This window comes from Mobula hypostoma, chromosome 5 (genome assembly GCF_963921235.1).
Source record: "Mobula hypostoma chromosome 5, sMobHyp1.1, whole genome shotgun sequence".
Taxonomy (NCBI): domain Eukaryota; kingdom Metazoa; phylum Chordata; class Chondrichthyes; order Myliobatiformes; family Myliobatidae; genus Mobula; species Mobula hypostoma.
The window spans coordinates 116,888,452-116,905,529 of record NC_086101.1 but is presented as its reverse complement, the minus strand read 5'-3'; the positions used below and the strand labels follow the sequence as shown (position 1 = coordinate 116,905,529).

The following is a 17,078-nucleotide window of genomic DNA, read 5'->3' as shown; positions in this document are numbered from 1 at the left end:
GCCACATCAACCAGTTGCGACCACGTACTCCCAAAGACACAAGTTCGCAGGGCAGATCATCAAACATCTCCTTCATCTCCTCTTGGAAGGGTTTGATTTACCTCCACCGAACCAACCATCATGCCAGCACAGCCACAAGCAACTTTGCAACAAGAAAGTGACAGCTCACATCTGCTAAGGACTGATTGCCAGTGTAAGCCAGTTGTTCCATTCCAAATCAACCCAAAGGGAAATAACCTGGATGAAAATGTAGATGGATGCGTTAAAAGTTTGCAGACGATACCAAGATTGGTCCTGTCAAAGGGTTTCGGCCCAAAATGTCAACTGTGCTTTTCTTCCATAGTGCTTGCTGAGTTACTCCAGCATTTTGTGTGTGTTACACTGTTTTACCTGTTAATAACAATGAATTCACTTCAAAAGAACTCATTCCAAAGCCATTTCAGGACCTAAATCTGCGGTTACTGCGAATCACCGCAATGGGATTGATTGACCTATTCAGTGGAGTTCACCCAGAATACGGTCCCCCTACTCACCGATAGGGGCCCTCAGCTGCGACCACGACTCCACCAATGGTAGGCCAGCATCTGGAAACAAACGCATGCGCCTTCGCACTTTGAAGAAACGAAGGGCGGAAGGGAAACAACAGAGCGCGCGTGCGCGAGGGGAAAACGTGATTACACGCATCGGCGTCCCGGCTTTGCGGTAGTGCGCATGCTCAGTTGGTGAGCGTGCGGAGGAGGCGGTGCGCACATGCGCAGTCGGTGCCCAGTCCAGCGGCCGCAGTGGAGGCGGGGAGGTGGGCGGAGAAGGAAGAGGAGGGCGGGGCCGGAGCTGGTGTGCGAGCGCGCACGTCGTGAACTCCGCCCGGGGGTTCGCGCGCACGCTGGTCGCGTTGCCCCTGGTTACTGAAGGGGAGGAGGCGGGGCAGAGTCAATCCAACCCATTCATGTCGGGCAGACGCCGGGTGATGGAGGCGGAGGAGAGAACGGAGTGCTGTCTTCTCCTCCCTGACGAATAGGTGTATCGCGCTCCCCCGCTCCTCCACGGGTCGGTAAATCGAGACAACAGCAATTCCCGGTCTAAAGTTTTTAAAATTATATTTAAACCCGCTATCACCGGGATCACCCCCCTCCACCTGAAGCGACGCTGAGATTTTTGCGGCTGAGAGAAGATGGCGAGCGAGCCGCCGGCCCGCAGCCTGGACGATATCGACCTCTCTGCCCTACGGGTGAGCTCTGTTCCCTCTCATCCCCCTCCCTTTGCATTGATGCCGTGCGTGTCTATAAATGTCTCTGTTTAAATAGATTTACTGCTTTCCCCCCAAGTGACTGTGCGGGGGCCCAGCGCCATTCCCCTGGGGCGAGGCCTTTGCGGGTTGTCCTCTGTTTATTGGGGGGTTGTTTTCACTTCTGTACGCTTGCAATCCACTCTTTTTTTGCTGGGAGTGGGGTTCTCATTCACTGAGGCCCCTAATTGTGTGTAATTGTGTTTTAGTAGGCTCTGCCTTTTTTCTTTAATGTAGGTGCTTGCAAACGCTTAATTAATCCAGTTCCTTATGTTCTACCTTTAAGCAACTTTCTAATAAGCCTGCAGGTAACCAGGAGAATTTATTGCTCCCTGGGGCATAATGACAGTAAATAATCCGAATTTGGATAGTCCCTGTAGGAAAAAAGTAAGCTTAACCACGCGGAATCACTTAAATAGTTTAGATTGCGTTTTGTTATTAACACGAAAAAATCTGCAGATATTGGAAATCCAAAGCAGCACACACAAAGTGCTGGAGGAACTCAGCAGGTCATGCATCATCTAAGGAAATGAATAGTCAACATTTCGGACTGAGATGCTCCTTGAGGACTAATTCTATTTTTATTAGTGTTTTTTGTTTTTCCCCCTATTGCTCTAGAGGGTATTTATCAGTTTAAAAATAGTCTATTGTATTAATATTTCTTAGTTTCCCTAAGAATGTTTACTGGTATTTTATATAATTTACACTCTGGAATGTTCCAAATCCAGCACTGGATCTCAGTATCGGGTTTATTATCAGAGACGTATGTTGTGAAATTTGTTTTGTGGCAACAGTGCAGTGTAAGACATCTGAATCGGATTTAATATTACTGGCATATGTCATGAAATTTGTTGCATTGTAATACATAACTGTAAATTACAGTAAGAATGTTAAATAAGTAGTGCAAAAACGGGGGAAAAGGTAGTGAGGAAATGTTCATGGGTTCAATGTCCTTTCAGAAATCGTATGGCAGAGGGGAAGAAGCTGTTCCTAAAACATTGAGTGCGTCTCTTCAGACTCCTGTACCACCTCCCTGATAGTACCATTGAGAAGGGGGTATGACATGGGTGATGGGAGTTCTTAATGATGGATGCTGCCTTTTTGAGGCATCACCTTTTGTAAGGTGTCTTTGCTGCTGGAGAGGCTGGTGCCCATGATGGAGCTGACTGAGTTCACAACTTTCTGCAGCTTATTTCGATTCTTTGTAGTGGCCCTTCCATACCAGACATTGATGCAACTATCAGAATGCTCTCCATGGTACATCTGTAGAGCTTTACATTAAAATTACTATTAGTTACAAAATATAAACAAATAGTGCTGGAAAGGACTAGAGAGACTGTGTGCAAGGAAATCTGATGGCAGGGGGATCAACTGGTTCATTTATTGGACTGCTTACCCCCTCTAACTGTTCATATTCCTTAGTTTTCCAAGAAAATTTCTGTCATTGTCCCTCTAGAATGTTCTGACCCAAATCTGTTATTTCAACTGAACGTTTTCCCCATCTGACAGTGGGCCATTGTACTACTTGCCTTTGGAGTTAATTTAAATAATGATTCTCTCTCCAGACTTGGTACATCCTTCACTTCCAAATCTTTTGTCACTGCTATTCTTTTTATTTGTTGCCCCCTCAATTTTTTAAAAAAGTTGTCATATCCTAAAGCAGAACACACATTTTCTGCAGCTCCATTTGAACAGCCCCCTCCACCACCCTCTTTCTCCAGAAATGGCCTTTGTCTTAGTCACAAATTGCCGCCATTGTACCAGTCGACAGTGACTGTACCAGTCGACAGTGACTGTACCAGTCGACAAAGTCATCTTTCATATGTTAAGCAAGCTGAATCTTGGCTAGACTTGTGCTACAATGGTATTGTTAACGAGTCATTTCCTTTTCTGTCTCGCAAACACGCGGAAATCTGCAGATGCTGAAATTTCAAGTAACACACATAAAAATTGCTGGTGAACGCTGCAGGCCAGGCAGCATCTATAGGAAGAGGTACAGTCGACGTGATATGTGGTTAGACATATCAGAATGGGAATGGGACATGGAATTAAAGTGTGTGGCCACTGGGAGATCCTGCTTTCTCTGGTGGACAGAGCGTAGGTGTTCAGCGAAACGGACTCCCAGTCTGCGTTGGGTCTTGCCAATATATAGGAGGCTGCATTGGGAGCATCGGACACAGTATATCACCCCAGCTGACTCACAGGTGAAGTGTCGCCTCACCTGGAAGGACTGTCTGGAGCCCTGAATGGTGGCCACACATTTTGATTACACGTCCCATTCCCATTCTGACATGTCTATCTATGGCCTCCTCTACTGTCAAGATGAAGCCACACTCAGTTTGGAGGAACAACACCTTGTATTCCGTCTGGGTAGCCTCCAACCTGTTGGCATGAACATTTACTTCTCTAACTTCTGTTAATGCCCTTTCTCCCCTTCGTACCGCATCCTTTATTTATTATTATTATTAATTTTTCTCTTGCGCTCGCTCTCTCCTTTTTCTCCCTCTGTCCCTCTCACTATACCCCTTGCTCATCCTCTAGGCTTCCCCCCTCCCCCTTTCTTTCTCCCTAGGCCTCCCATCCCATGATCCTCTCAAATCCCTTTTGCCAATCAACTTTCCAGCTCTTGGCTCCATCCCTCCCCCCCCCCGCCCACCTTGACTTCTCCTATCATTTTGGATCTTCCCCCCCCCCCCACTTTCAAATCTCTTACCAGCTCTTCCTTCAGTTAGTCCTGATGAAGGGTCTCGGCCCGAAACGTCGACTGTACCTCTTCCTCGAGATGCTGCCTGGCCTGCTGCGTTCACCAGCAATTTTTATGTGTGTTTCTTTTCTATCTCATTGTTTTTATCTTTGTCCTGCTTCTTAGCACAGTTAATCAAGTTTGCCTATCCGAATCAGATTTCATATCACTGGTCTAAGTTGTGTTCCCCTCTTCCTTTCCTGTTCACTCTCCTCTCTGATTCTTTCTTCTCCAGCCTTTGACCTTTTTCACCCACCTGGCTTCACCTATCACCTTCCAGCTTCCTCTTTCCCTTCCACCCCCATCTTTTATTCTGATATCTTTTCCCCCTTCTCAATCCTGAAGAAGGGTATTGGCCTGAAACATTTCCGTGGATGCTGCCTGGATTGCGGAGTTCCTCCAGCATTTTGTGTGTGTTGCATTGGATTTTTGTGTTTACACTTGCTTTCTTTCACTCCCATCATTTCTCCTGCTTCTGTTTTTTAAACAATTCTAACCCCGACTTTGTTACCCCAATCCCTACCACAACCTTCTCGTAGCTGCTTTTCTCTTTTTCTGTTTTATATCAAATTCATCCAATACCAAGCATGTTACAACCACTGAATACATCAAAATGGAGCGCAGGAATGTAGTATCCATCATCAAGGAATCCCCATTATCCATGGCATGCTCTCTTACTGCTTCCATTGGGAAGGATGTTCAGCTGCCTGAGGACCCACATCATTAGGTTCAGGAACGGTTATTACCCCCTCAACCATCAGGCTCTTGAACCAAAGGGGATAGCTTCACTCATCTCAATTGCGAAACTGTACCACATCTGTGGGCTGGCTTTTAAGGACTTTACAGCTCATGTTCTCAATATTTATTGCTTATTTATTTGTTTATTTTTCTTTTCGTATTTGCACAGTTTAATGTCTTTTACTGTTTTGTGCAATTTTTCATTGATTCTTTTGTGTTTCTTTCTATTTGCTGTGAATGCGCACAAGAAAATGAATCTCCGTATAGTGTATGGTGACATATATATACTCTGATAATTTATATTGAACTTTAAAAATGGATTTGACACTGCCTTTTCTGTTCGGCCATCATTCTTTGGCTCACTGTCACCATTACGTGCCGAGTCATATGACATAGGCCATCATGATTGCTCTTGGCAAATTTTTCTGTAGTAGTGGTTTGTCATTTCCTCCTTTTGGGCAATGTTGTTACAAGATGCATGGTCCTAGCCATTGTCAGTGCTCTTCAGAGGTTGTCTGCCTGTGATGTGTGCCAAGTGCTCATAGGACCATCCATCACCTGCTCCCATGGCTTCATGTGACCTTGATCTGGGTGTTGGGGGGGAAGTTAAGCAGGTGCTATACATTGCCCAAGGGTGATCTGCGGGCTAGCAGAGGGAAGGAGTGCTTTATTCCTCCTTTGGTCAAGATTTAGCTCCACCCTGACACTACAGTGACTCCATTTAGAACAAAAGTCCCCTCCTTGACCTCATCTCACTTTCTCCAGGTAACCTCACTTAATCTTCTAAGGCTTCTGTCACCCCTCCAGATCTAGTCTTACTGCTCCACTATCCCAGTGCCCTAGGCTGTTCAAGCCTCTTTCTGTGATTACCTGGTGTAATCTTTTATCTGCCATGATATTCCTTCAGGCAGTGCAGCGTCATATTTTGTCAGCGTTGAGTATGTTGGTGCCGTGTAATATCTTTCATGCCTTGCATGGTACAGGAGTGATTCTTATCTGAAGTGTAAATATATTATTGAAAAAAAACTTGTACTTTTTTATTTCCTGAACCTCAAGTGTGTTGTAAATGGTACAATCTATTTGTCGTCTGTGCAAACAGGAACTATCTTGTCTTGAGGACCTTTTATTAAAGTATGAAAGCTTTGAAAATAGATTGAGGAAGCTGATAAAAATATCCTTAGACAACAAATTTTTAGGTTTGGATATTATATGAAAAGCATTCAAAATGGGAATAGACATGGAGTCTGCTCTATTCAATAAGATGATAGCTGGCTGATCCTGGTTTCATTTATTTCCTGTTCAAGGTGTTTTTTTTCCCTGCAAAATATTAAAATATGGCACATTTTAGTTGCTTATGTTCCTTGCATTTAATCTTGCTGAACGATTTTAAAAAGGCAGTAAATGGGTAAAATAGACAAGCTTGTACATAGAAATGCAAATTTATCCAGTGGATTCTGGTTAATTGGGACACATCGGGATTAGTACATGTTAGCCCAATTAAGCAGCTTCCCTAATTAGCTGAAGTTTCATGGAAATAATTAAAAAGTACAAAAAGAAGGACAACTAACCGTTTAAATGAAATACAAAGCTGATTAGAACATGAACGATACTACTACCTCAGCGCTGAACGCGCAGTTGTCTTGCTTCAGGGACTTGTGCTTTTTTTCTCGTAATCTTTCTTTACTATTTTGTGTGATTTGATCAGCACAGTTTGGTGCTGAACTGACTTGAGCTATAGCCTGTGGCCATTGGCAGTACACCGAGGACTCACTTCTGGGGAGTTTGCAGTTAATGTTATTTGTTTATATTTACACAATTTCTTTTTCCTACACTGGGTGTTTGATGGTCTTGTGCGTGGTTTTTCTTTGAACTACAAGTGGATGAATCTCTAGGTGCTGTATACTGTACATTGATAATATATGTACTTTGAACAGTACTATAAAACTGTAATTCCTAATAGTTATTGATGGAGGAATTCATCCACACCTTGTTCTTTTGATTGACTGTAAATGAACAAAATCAGTTCAGACACCTAGTGCAGATAACAGAACATAGAAAACCTACAGCACAATACAGGCCCTTCGGCCCACAAAGCTGTGCCGAACATGTCCTTACCTGGGAAATTACCAAGGGTTACCCAAAGCCCTCTTTTTCTGAGCTCCATATACCTGTCCAGGAGTCCCTTAAAAGACCCTATCGTATCCGCCTCCACCACTGTCGCCGGCAGCCCGGCAGAAAACATTAAAACACCCAACATGCAAAAGAAAATGCGCAAGCAGCAAAATCTGAGTGAGAAACACACAATATAAAACATCAAATCACAGAGTCATTGAAACAGTCTAGGAATCATCAGCCTAGTTCAGTTCTGTTCAATTTAGTGCTGACTGCAGGCTGCAGAGCCAGTCCACCCCAATCAAAATCACAAAATAGTAATTAAAAAAGGAGTAACCAGAAACTCTAACATGAACGATAAGAGTCCAATTCTAAAGCTGCATTGATTAAATCTTGCCCAAGACCCAAGACTCTGGCAGCATTGAGGGAGACAGAGACCAGCCATGTGCAGGCACCTTCCTCCAGTAGTAGCGAGAGGGGATCTAAATAATAGTATCTGGAATGACTTGCCATAGGAGGTGGTTAAGGGAGGAATACTTTAGAGGCATCATGATAGTTAGATTACGAGAACACTCAGTCCTCTTTTATTGTCATTTAGAAATACATACATGCATTAAGAAGTGATACAATGTTTCTCTGGAGTGATATCACAGAAAACAGGATAAACCAAAGACTAACACTGACAGAACCACATAATTATAACATACAGTTACAGCAGTGCAAAGCAATACCATAATTTGATGAAGAACAAACCATGGGCACGGTAAAAAAAAAAGTCTGAGTCCCCGATAGCAGGTGGCAAAAGGGAGAAACTCCCTGCCATAAACCTCCAGGCACTGTCAACTTGCCGATGCCTTGGAAGCAGCCGACCACAGCCGACACTGAGTCCGTCCGACAGAATATTTCGAGCCTCCGACCAGCCCCTCCGATATAGCCTCCCGAGCGCCATCCTCTACCGAGCGCCTTCGACCTTGCCCCGGCTGCTGAAACAAGCAAAGCCGAGGATTCGGGGCCTTCTGCTCCAGAGATTCCGGTTACCCACAGTAGCAGCAGCAGCGAAGTGGGCATTTCAGAAGTTTTCCAGGTGTTCCTCCGTACTCTCACATCCGTCTTAATCAAATCAGAATTGTGCACGGTCCCCTACTTGACAGATTACAGATATTATTCACTGCGCGCTGCCGTCACACCGCCATCTTCTCCTTTGAGTAAGCAAGGATATGGAATTAATGCAGACAACTGGGATTAGATATTTTTGGGCCAGTTGAGGGATCTGGTGCTTTGTTGTCTCTGAGATGAATCTGGGAGGCAAGCAGCCGCTAAGCCAAAGAAGCTTAGAGATGTGCATGATCCCATGATCTACAGCATTTCTCACTAATCTTGCTAATTAAAGCGTCGAGGAAGATTGAAACATTGAGGCGAGTGTAGAAGGTAAGTAAGTGTTCATCACTGTCTACCAGCCTCTTGCTTGCTGCTGCCAAAGGAAAGTGTCTGCATGTGATGCTCTCACCCCCTCTCGTTCGTTGCTTCTGAGGAAAGGCCCCTGTGTTCAAATGGTCTTTCTGTCCCTTGATGCTGTCGGAGGATGGTATTGAAGTTCTGGGTATGTTGTTTGTGGATTGGTCTTAAACTCTTTTGATTTTCTGTTTTTATATTTTGTTTTCACTCATTTTTTCTTGTTGCTGTTTGCACGATTTGTTTGTTTTTGCGCTTGTGGTTAATGTTCTTATTGCTGTTTGCGCAGTTTGTTTTTTATGCACGTGGTGGGGGTGATGTATTTCTTTGGGTTCCATGTTTTTTTTTGTTTACTGGCTGTTTATGAGGAAGATGAATCTGATTTGCATACTGCATACATACTTTGATAATCTTTGATCCTTAATGGTTGGAACAGACAGAATTGGTGGCCGAAGGGTCTGTTTCTATGTTGTATGACTGATTCTTTCCCTAACCAACTTTAGACACTTAAGTGTTTCCCATGAAGCCCATCTCTATCTCTGAATTCAGGTTCAATCTCAGAACAGTCTTACAAAAAACATGCAAGTTGTAGGTTATATGGCACTGTCAACTGCTTTGATGCACAGCAGTGTGTGTTCCAGAGCAGCTTCACTATGAATGAAACATCATTCTTTTTATATGACTCAAGGGTATCTCTGGAACTTTTGACTTAAAGGATCAAAGAATGTGCTGGAGATTTGTATTTTCCTATGTATTATGGAATCTCTCCCCTTTTTTTTGCTTTAAGCTCAAGGCTCGAACAGTGACCTGATTTAAGAATGGTTTATCATATGCTGAGTGATAAGGGAATAGCATGCTTTAAAGTAGTAGATTACATTGAAAAACGAGCTACTTAACACTGGCAATGAGTGCAACACTGACTTTTTTCCAAGAATAAAAAGTTCAAAGTTTTATTTATTATCAGAGTTTGTAGGTACTGTACAGCTCTGAGATTTGTCTTCTCTGGATAGCCATAAAACAAATAAAACCATGGAAGTCAGTTCAAAGAGAAACAACACAAAAAAGAATGGCAACGCGATAATCAATCTCAAACCCCCCTCCCCCCGCACAAACACAAGAACATTGACCCTCAAAACCCCCTGCACAAAATGCAACAAGAACATCGACTCCTCCCCCTGCACATAAAATGCGAAAGAATGGGGGAAAACTGAATATAAAACCATAAGACTGGGGAAAAAGTCCATAGTCCAAATCCATCAATGGAGAACAGTGGTAGCATCCTCTGACATTATCAAAAGAGAGAGAGACACCGCTCGAACAGTGAGCCACAACAGTTTAGGCCACACAGGCTCCTCCTCTGGCAGCAGAGGGATCCCATCAGCAATCAAAAGGCAGGTATTTGGTGCTGAACCCTTGCTCACCTTTCGCATTCGCCTCCCATAGTGGTCCAAGGATTAGAAGCTAAACATTCCTGCACCAAAAGCAAGTTAAGGTGCTCCAAAATCTCAGTAAGCTAACTGTGAAGAGGAGAAAGCGTTTCAAATATGATCCTTCAGTTTTCCAACAATAACTAAATTGCTTTCATTTTCAGTTTGGGCCAAGTAGATCTTCATTAATAAAAACAATGGGATTGAAGTCTATTGAAAAGGAGGAATAGAAAATTGTAGTGTAGTGCTGTTTGATTATTTTCACTGTCTGTACTCGCCTAGCGTTAAACAAAGACCTGGACTTTGCTGAGAGGAACTTGCCATTCTGATTCCCTTTTGCCTCGCAACTGGTTCACATCTTCAGTGTCCAAGTCGTGGGTTGAAATTATCCCGAGATACAGCATCATCAGGGCCTTGGATGATGTAAGCAGACAACGTGGGTGAAGCAGGTGAAGTCCCACACGAAAACTGTTAAGCATTCTTTGACAGATAGCGAAGTTGTATCGCGGCTTTGCCATCCGTCAATACTTTTCAAATACTTTTGATCATTTGTGGCCTGATCTGAAATCTGGTCGAATCTGGAGAATACTGCCAGGTTTTTGGATTGCAGTGTAGCAGCAAAATTATGAACCTTTTGTACATTTGTAGAGTTAAATATACCCATAACACCTGCCAGCATTTACCAGTAGAATCAGTCCTTATGGGAAGGCAAGTGGCTGGTGTTTGTGGGACAATGAACATGGATGAGCTGGTTTCACTGGTGGTATGTCTACACTAAGGGTCCATAGCATTAAAAAAGTTTGGAAACCCCTGGTCTGGGGCATCCTATAGGTTTGTTATTTTACAACTTTTATCACTGTTTTTGCAGATAAACATAGCTAAAATTCATACAAATACTTCAGTAGTAGAATAAGTGACAAGCTAATCCATTTGTTGATGATGGTTGAGGATAAATAGTGGCTGGATAATTTAGAGCAAGGGTTCCCAACCTGGGGTCCATAGACCCCTTGCTTAATGGTGTTCGTCCATGCCATAAAAAAAGTTGGAAACCCCTGACTTAGAGGAAGCTTCTGTTTGTCTGAAAATTCTATTATTTAATTTTCCTAAACCATATCAAGTACCTGTGAGAATGGCTTAATCTAAAGGATTGTTCTCAAAATGCAGTTTTTCCTCAGTTGTGGTACAGTAGTGTAGTTGTTAGCCCTACTCTTTATAATACAAAAAATTAGCCCTTCAGCCAGTGCCACAGTAGCGTAACAATGAGTGCAATGATATTACAGCTTGGCGCAGCAGAGTTCGGAGTTGAATTCTCTCTTCTTTTTCAATCTTTTTATTAATTTCGAAATATAGAAACAGAACATAACAATAATACAAATAGTAGGAGATATATTGTTACACTTAAGAAAAGTAATTGTAAAATCAAATAGTGTAAGTTAACAAAGCTCCCAAACATGTAGAACTGACAACGGATAATACAAATCAAAAAAAAACTGAAAAAAAAAACATGAAAAAGAAAAAAAAACAAAAAAAAAAACCCCATCCCCAAAGAAAAACAAAATTAATCAACTAAACTAAAAGACTTGGGCAAACTAACAACTTAAAAATGGAAAAGAAGAAAACCTTAGTGTCGACGACTCCATTCCCCTCCAACAACAGTACAGAAAGATAAAGCAAGTTTGGAAATGATCAAATTACATCAAATGAAAATGCTGAATGAATGGCCTCCAAGTTTTTTCAAACTTAATGGAAAGGTCATAAATTGCAGTTCTAGTTTTCTCCAAATTCAAACACACCATAGTTTGTATGAAATACCTTAGGAGGGTTAATCTCTTTCCAATTCAACAAAATGGACCTTCTAGCCATTAAAGTAACTTTCTCACTTTTTTAGATATCTACAGATTAGAAATTTTTTAATTACTGTCTCCCCTAATTTGCCACACCCATATCCAATGGACACTTTGGAAAAAATCTTAGATTTAAATCTCTCAGAAAAGTGTAGTAGCAATTATATATAATATAATTATGAAATTATGCCCTGATGCTTCTAATAAAATTAAAGCTGACTGGGAAAGAGAACTTGAGATTAATATACCGACTGAAAAATGGGAAAAAATTCTTCAGTTGGTGAATTCATCCTCTATATGTGTTGATACAGTTTAAAGTAGTGCACCGGACTGATATGTCCAAAGATAAACTATCTCGTTATTACTCTTATATTAATCCAATATGTGACAGATGTCATTCCGAGATAGCTTCTTTAACCCACATGTTTTGGTCATGTCCCTTGTTGGAGAAATATTGGAAAGATATTTTTGATATTATTTCAACGGTCCTAAATATAGACTTACAACCTCATCCAATTACTGCTATCTTTGGACTACCAATGATAGACTTAAATAATTTAACCTCTTCATCACGAAGGATGATTGCATTTCTTACTTTAACGGAGTTGAATTCTCACCGCTGGCTGTAAGGAGTTTGTACAGTCTCCCCATAGGTTTCCTCTGGGGGTTTTGGTTTCTTTCCACAGTCCAAAACTCTTACCAGTTAGTAGATTAATTGGTCATTGTAAATTGTCCTGTGGTTAGGCAAGGATTAAATTGGGGGATCGCTGGCTGGAAGGTCCTACTCCACACTCTATCTCAATTTTTTTAAAAAAAGTAAAGTACCTCTTGAACATACCAGTTGTCACCTAGGATTTGAACTCATTTCCTTTGGACACAAAAGTAAATAGCCTTAGGCAACATACTTTAGCAGCATAACCTATCTGCCTGCCTTTACCCAAGAGAGTGATATATAGTAAACAATTTCACTTTGCATCTGGCGTGATCTTTCACTTTGGGTGTGGCAGAGAAAATGTGTGCAAAAATAACCATACTGTGAACATTAGTTGGTTACAACCCTGACAAATGCACTCTACGATTACAGTAAAGCCCAGCTTGTCATTGTACATCTTGTGCTACTGTGTGCATTAGTCTGAGGCATGTTGTAACATGATCTTGGTTAATGTTCTGGGAAACTCACGTTTTTGCTCTGCTTTGTTGGTGCTTGCAGGGTCCCACCTTACTCTGCTCTTTCTGCATAATGAGCACAATTTGTATATTTCCAAATCCTGCTATTTACGGTGGGGGGAGGGGGGCTAAGAAGAGAAAATGAGGAACTTTGGTCATCAATAGTAGGAAAAAAGTGTCTACTTGGATCTGTTTTTAACTAAGTGCTGGCAGTGCATTTATAAAAATAATAGGGTTGGGCAGAGCCACTGTGGATTTAAGAAAGGAAATTGCCTTTGACAAACCTGTTTTGTGCTACTGTAACTTGTAGACTTGATTAAAGCAATTACTGGATATCATATTTGGACTTTATGATAGGCTTCCACAAAAGGTTATTAAAGGCAATTGGAGCTCATGAGATTTGGGGTTGTACTGGTAGCAACAAAGATTGGTTAATGGACAGAAAGTCATGTTTCAATTTGGAAGTAGTATCTACAAGATGCCACAGCGATCATTGCTGTGGCCCTTGCTTTTCAGTGTAGTTAATAATTTTATTTTTATTTTATTGACATACAGCACAGAATAGGCCCTTTCAGCCTTTCAAGCCACACCACCCAGCAATATGTGATTTAACTCTAGCCTAATCATGGGACAATTTACAATGACCAATTAACTTACCAACCATTACATCTTTGGATTGGGTGGGAAGCCAGAGCACCTGGGGGATGCACAAACTCCTAACAGGCAGCAAAGGGGAGAACAAAATCTGGATCGCCTATATTGTAAAGCTAGCCACTTGGTATAATGGAACTAAGTTTAATATATCCAAGTTTTCTGATTCAAAGTAAATTTATTATCTAAGCATGTATGCAGTATACAACACTGAGATTCATCTTACCACAGGTTTATATACTGCATGCATACTTTGGTAAATGTATTTTGAATCGGAAAACATGGATATGTTAATCTTAGTTCCATTATACGAATTGTTATGTACAACAAAAGCTAGGGCCACATAAATGATGTCAGTAGCCCTAGCTTTTAACTTGGACAATGTTTCCAAGTTTTGTGAGGGTAGAATACCCTCCCTCCTTTTATGGGTTGTGAAGAGATGCAGAAAGGCTTAAGAAGAATGGGCAAGGAAATTCCCCCCAATTGTTTCCATGGAAATGACTTGGCTCTTGCAATGTCATGCAAGAGCAAAAGGTTGGAGTTAGTCATTCTCCACTTAGCACCTGGTTTGCTTTTCAAAGTTGTGGCTGACAGCTAATTCACCATTCCACGACTCTGTTAATATTCAATAGTCTATTGATTTTGTTTTCTTATTAACTGAGCTTCAGTTGTCCAAAAGTTAATTTACCTCTGGTTGAAGAAATTGTTTTCTTCAGTCCTGAGTGGACAACCCTTATTTTAGAGACAATGATGCCAGTCCCAGATACCCCAGCTAGGCAAATGTTACACCTGCATTTATTTTGTCAAGCCTGACCAGAATTTTCATTCTTCTAAATAGTTATTTCCCACCCCCTGGCTTTACCTATCACTCTAGCCTCTTCCCTCTTTCTCCCCCCCCACCTCTTTATCCTGGCGTCTTCCCCCTTCCTTTCCAGTCCTGATGAAGGGTCTCTGCTTGAAATGTCGACTGTTTATTATTTTCCATAGATGCTGCCTGATCTGCAGTGTGTTTCTTTGGTTATCAGTCTTTGTTATGTGTAGTTTTTCATAAATAAATACAATAGTTTTCCTGTAAATGCCTGCAAGAAAATGAATCTTGAGGTAGTATGTGGTAACTACATGTACTTTAATAATAAATTTGCTTTGGTTTTGAAACTGGCAAGAATAGACTGCCAAAATGCTGGCCACTTCTTCCAGTGCTGTGAATAAAGCTGGTGAACTTTCTTCGCCCTCCCTCAATTGATTATTTCCTTGGAGTCCACACCCATGTCCACTATTCCAGGGCAGTCTTGCTAGTGTCCTATATACTTGGAATAAGGCAGCATTTTTTTCCCCTACTTTCAGTAAGAGCTTTCAGTAAAAGCCAACGTATTATATATGATTCAACCCATTGTTGTTTCCTGCCCTGAAATTTGTTTAATGCTATGGGGATATGAGAGGCTGCAGATGCTGGAATCTGGAGCAATACTGGAGGAACTCAGTTTGCAAGGCAGTGTCTGTGGAGGGAATTATATAGTTAATGTTTTGGGTCGGGACCTTTCATGTAGTTTGGTTACATCACCTGGTCGGGTGGGACCACTGCACATGACCAGAAAAAGCTGCGGCAAGTTGTAAACTGAGCATGGTACGAGCCTCCCCAGGATAAGACATAGGAGCAGAATTAGGCCATTCAGCCCATCAGTCTGCTCTGCCATTCCATCATGTCTGATCCCAGATCCCACTGAACCCCATCCACCTGCCACCACCTCATATCATTTGAGGCTCTGACCATTCAAGAAACTATAAAATTCCATTTTAACTATACCCATGGACTTGGCCTCTACCGCAGTCTGTGGCAGAACATTCCACAGGTTCACTACTCTGGCTAAAAAAAAATTCCTCTTACCTCTAAAAGGTCGCCCCTCAATTTTGAGGCTGTGCCCTCTAGTTCTGGATACTTCCACCGAAGGAAACATCCTCTCCACATCCACCCTATCTAGTCCTTTCAACATTCAGTAGGTTTCAATGAGATCCCCCTGCATTCTCCTAAATTCCAGTGAATACAGGCCCAAAGCTGTCAAACTCTCCTCGTGTTAAACCCTTCATTCCCAGAAATATTCTTGTGAACCTCCTTTGGACATTCTCCAGTGACAACACATTCTTTCTGAGATATGGGGCCCAAAACTGTTGACAATACTCCCAAGTGTAGCCTGACCAAGTGTCTTATAAGCTTCAGCATTATCTCCTTACTTTTATATTTTATTCCCCTTAAAATAAATGCCAATATTGCATTTGTCTTCTTTATCACAGACTCAGCCTGTAAATTAACCACGAGGACTCCTCAATCTCTCAGCACCTATGATGTTTGAATCTTCTCCACATTTAGATAATAGTCCAAATATTGTTGCTTTTACCAAAATGCATTATCGTACATTCCCAACACTGTATTCCATCTGCTACTTTTGTGTAAGTCCTGCTGCAAACGCATTGCTTCCTCAGCACTCCCTACCCCTTCACCTATTTTTGCATCATCCGCAAACATTGCCACCAAGCCATCAATTCCATTATCCAAATCATTGACAAACAATGTGAAAAATAGTGGTCCAAATACTGATTCCTGAGGAATCCCAGTAGTCACTGGCAGCCAACCAGAAAAGACCCCCCTTTGTTCTTACTCACTGCCTCCTGCCTGTCAGCCGTTCCTTTATCTATGCCAGTGTTTTCCTGTAATGCCATATGAACAAGTTAAGAACTTGCTAACAAGGAAGGTTAAGAACTGCATAAAAGCCAAGGAAGTTCAATAACTTATCTTGTTAAGCACCCTCATGTGTGGCACTTTATCAAGTGCCTTCTGAAAATCCAAGTAAAATGACATCCATTGCCTTTCCTTTGCCCACCCTGCTTTTTACTTCGAAGAACTCCTAACAGATTTGTCAGGCAAGATTTCCTTTTTCAGAAGCTATGCTGACTTTGACTTATTTTATTATTTATCTCCAAGCACCCCATAACCTCATCTTTAATAATAGACTCCAACACTTTCCCAGCCACTGAGGTTAGGCTAACTGGCCTATAATTTCCTTTGTTTTCCCTTCCTCCCTTAAAGAGTGGAGTAACATTTGCAGTCTTCCAATCCTCTGGGACCATGCCAGAATCAAGTAATTCATGAAAGATCATGACCCATGCATCCGTTATCTCCTCAGCAACACCTCTCAGGACTCTCTCCAGGTGACTTAAGATGTTGAGTTTGCCTAACACTTTTTTCCCTTTGTAATAGCAGTGTCACTCACTCCTGCCCCCTGGCATTCACAGATCTCTGGCATGCAGATAGTGTCTTCCACAGTGAAGCTGATGCAAAGTACCCATTAAGTTCACCTGCCATTTCGTTGTCTCTCCCCCCACTCCCCAATTACTACCTCTCCAGCATCATTTTCCAGTGGTCCAGTACCAACTAGAGGGGATGCAATATTGGATCTCCTGTTAGGAAACGAGTTAGGACAAGTGACGGAAGTCTGTGTAGGGGAGCACTTTGGTTCCAGTGATCATAACACCATTAGTTTCAACTTGATCATGGACAAGGATAGATCTGGTCCTAGGGTTGAGGTTCTGAACTGGAAGAAGGCCAAATTTGAAGAAATGAGAAAGGATCTAAAAAGCGTGGATTGGGACAGGTTGTTCTCTGG

The 17,078-nt window shown here is 42.0% G+C and overlaps 1 protein-coding gene across 2 annotated transcripts in view; it reads left to right on the top strand.

Moving 5' to 3' along the window:
• Positions 1-930: 930 nt before the first annotated feature.
• Positions 931-17,078, top strand: part of LOC134346959 (misshapen-like kinase 1) — a 351,745-nt gene continuing 335,597 nt past the window's right edge. For both annotated transcript variants that reach the window (XM_063048859.1, XM_063048858.1), the window contains exon 1: positions 931-1,228. In XM_063048859.1, coding sequence (XP_062904929.1) covers positions 1,172-1,228 — 57 coding nt within the window. In that variant the 5' untranslated portion in view covers positions 931-1,171. The remainder of the gene's footprint in view (positions 1,229-17,078) is intronic.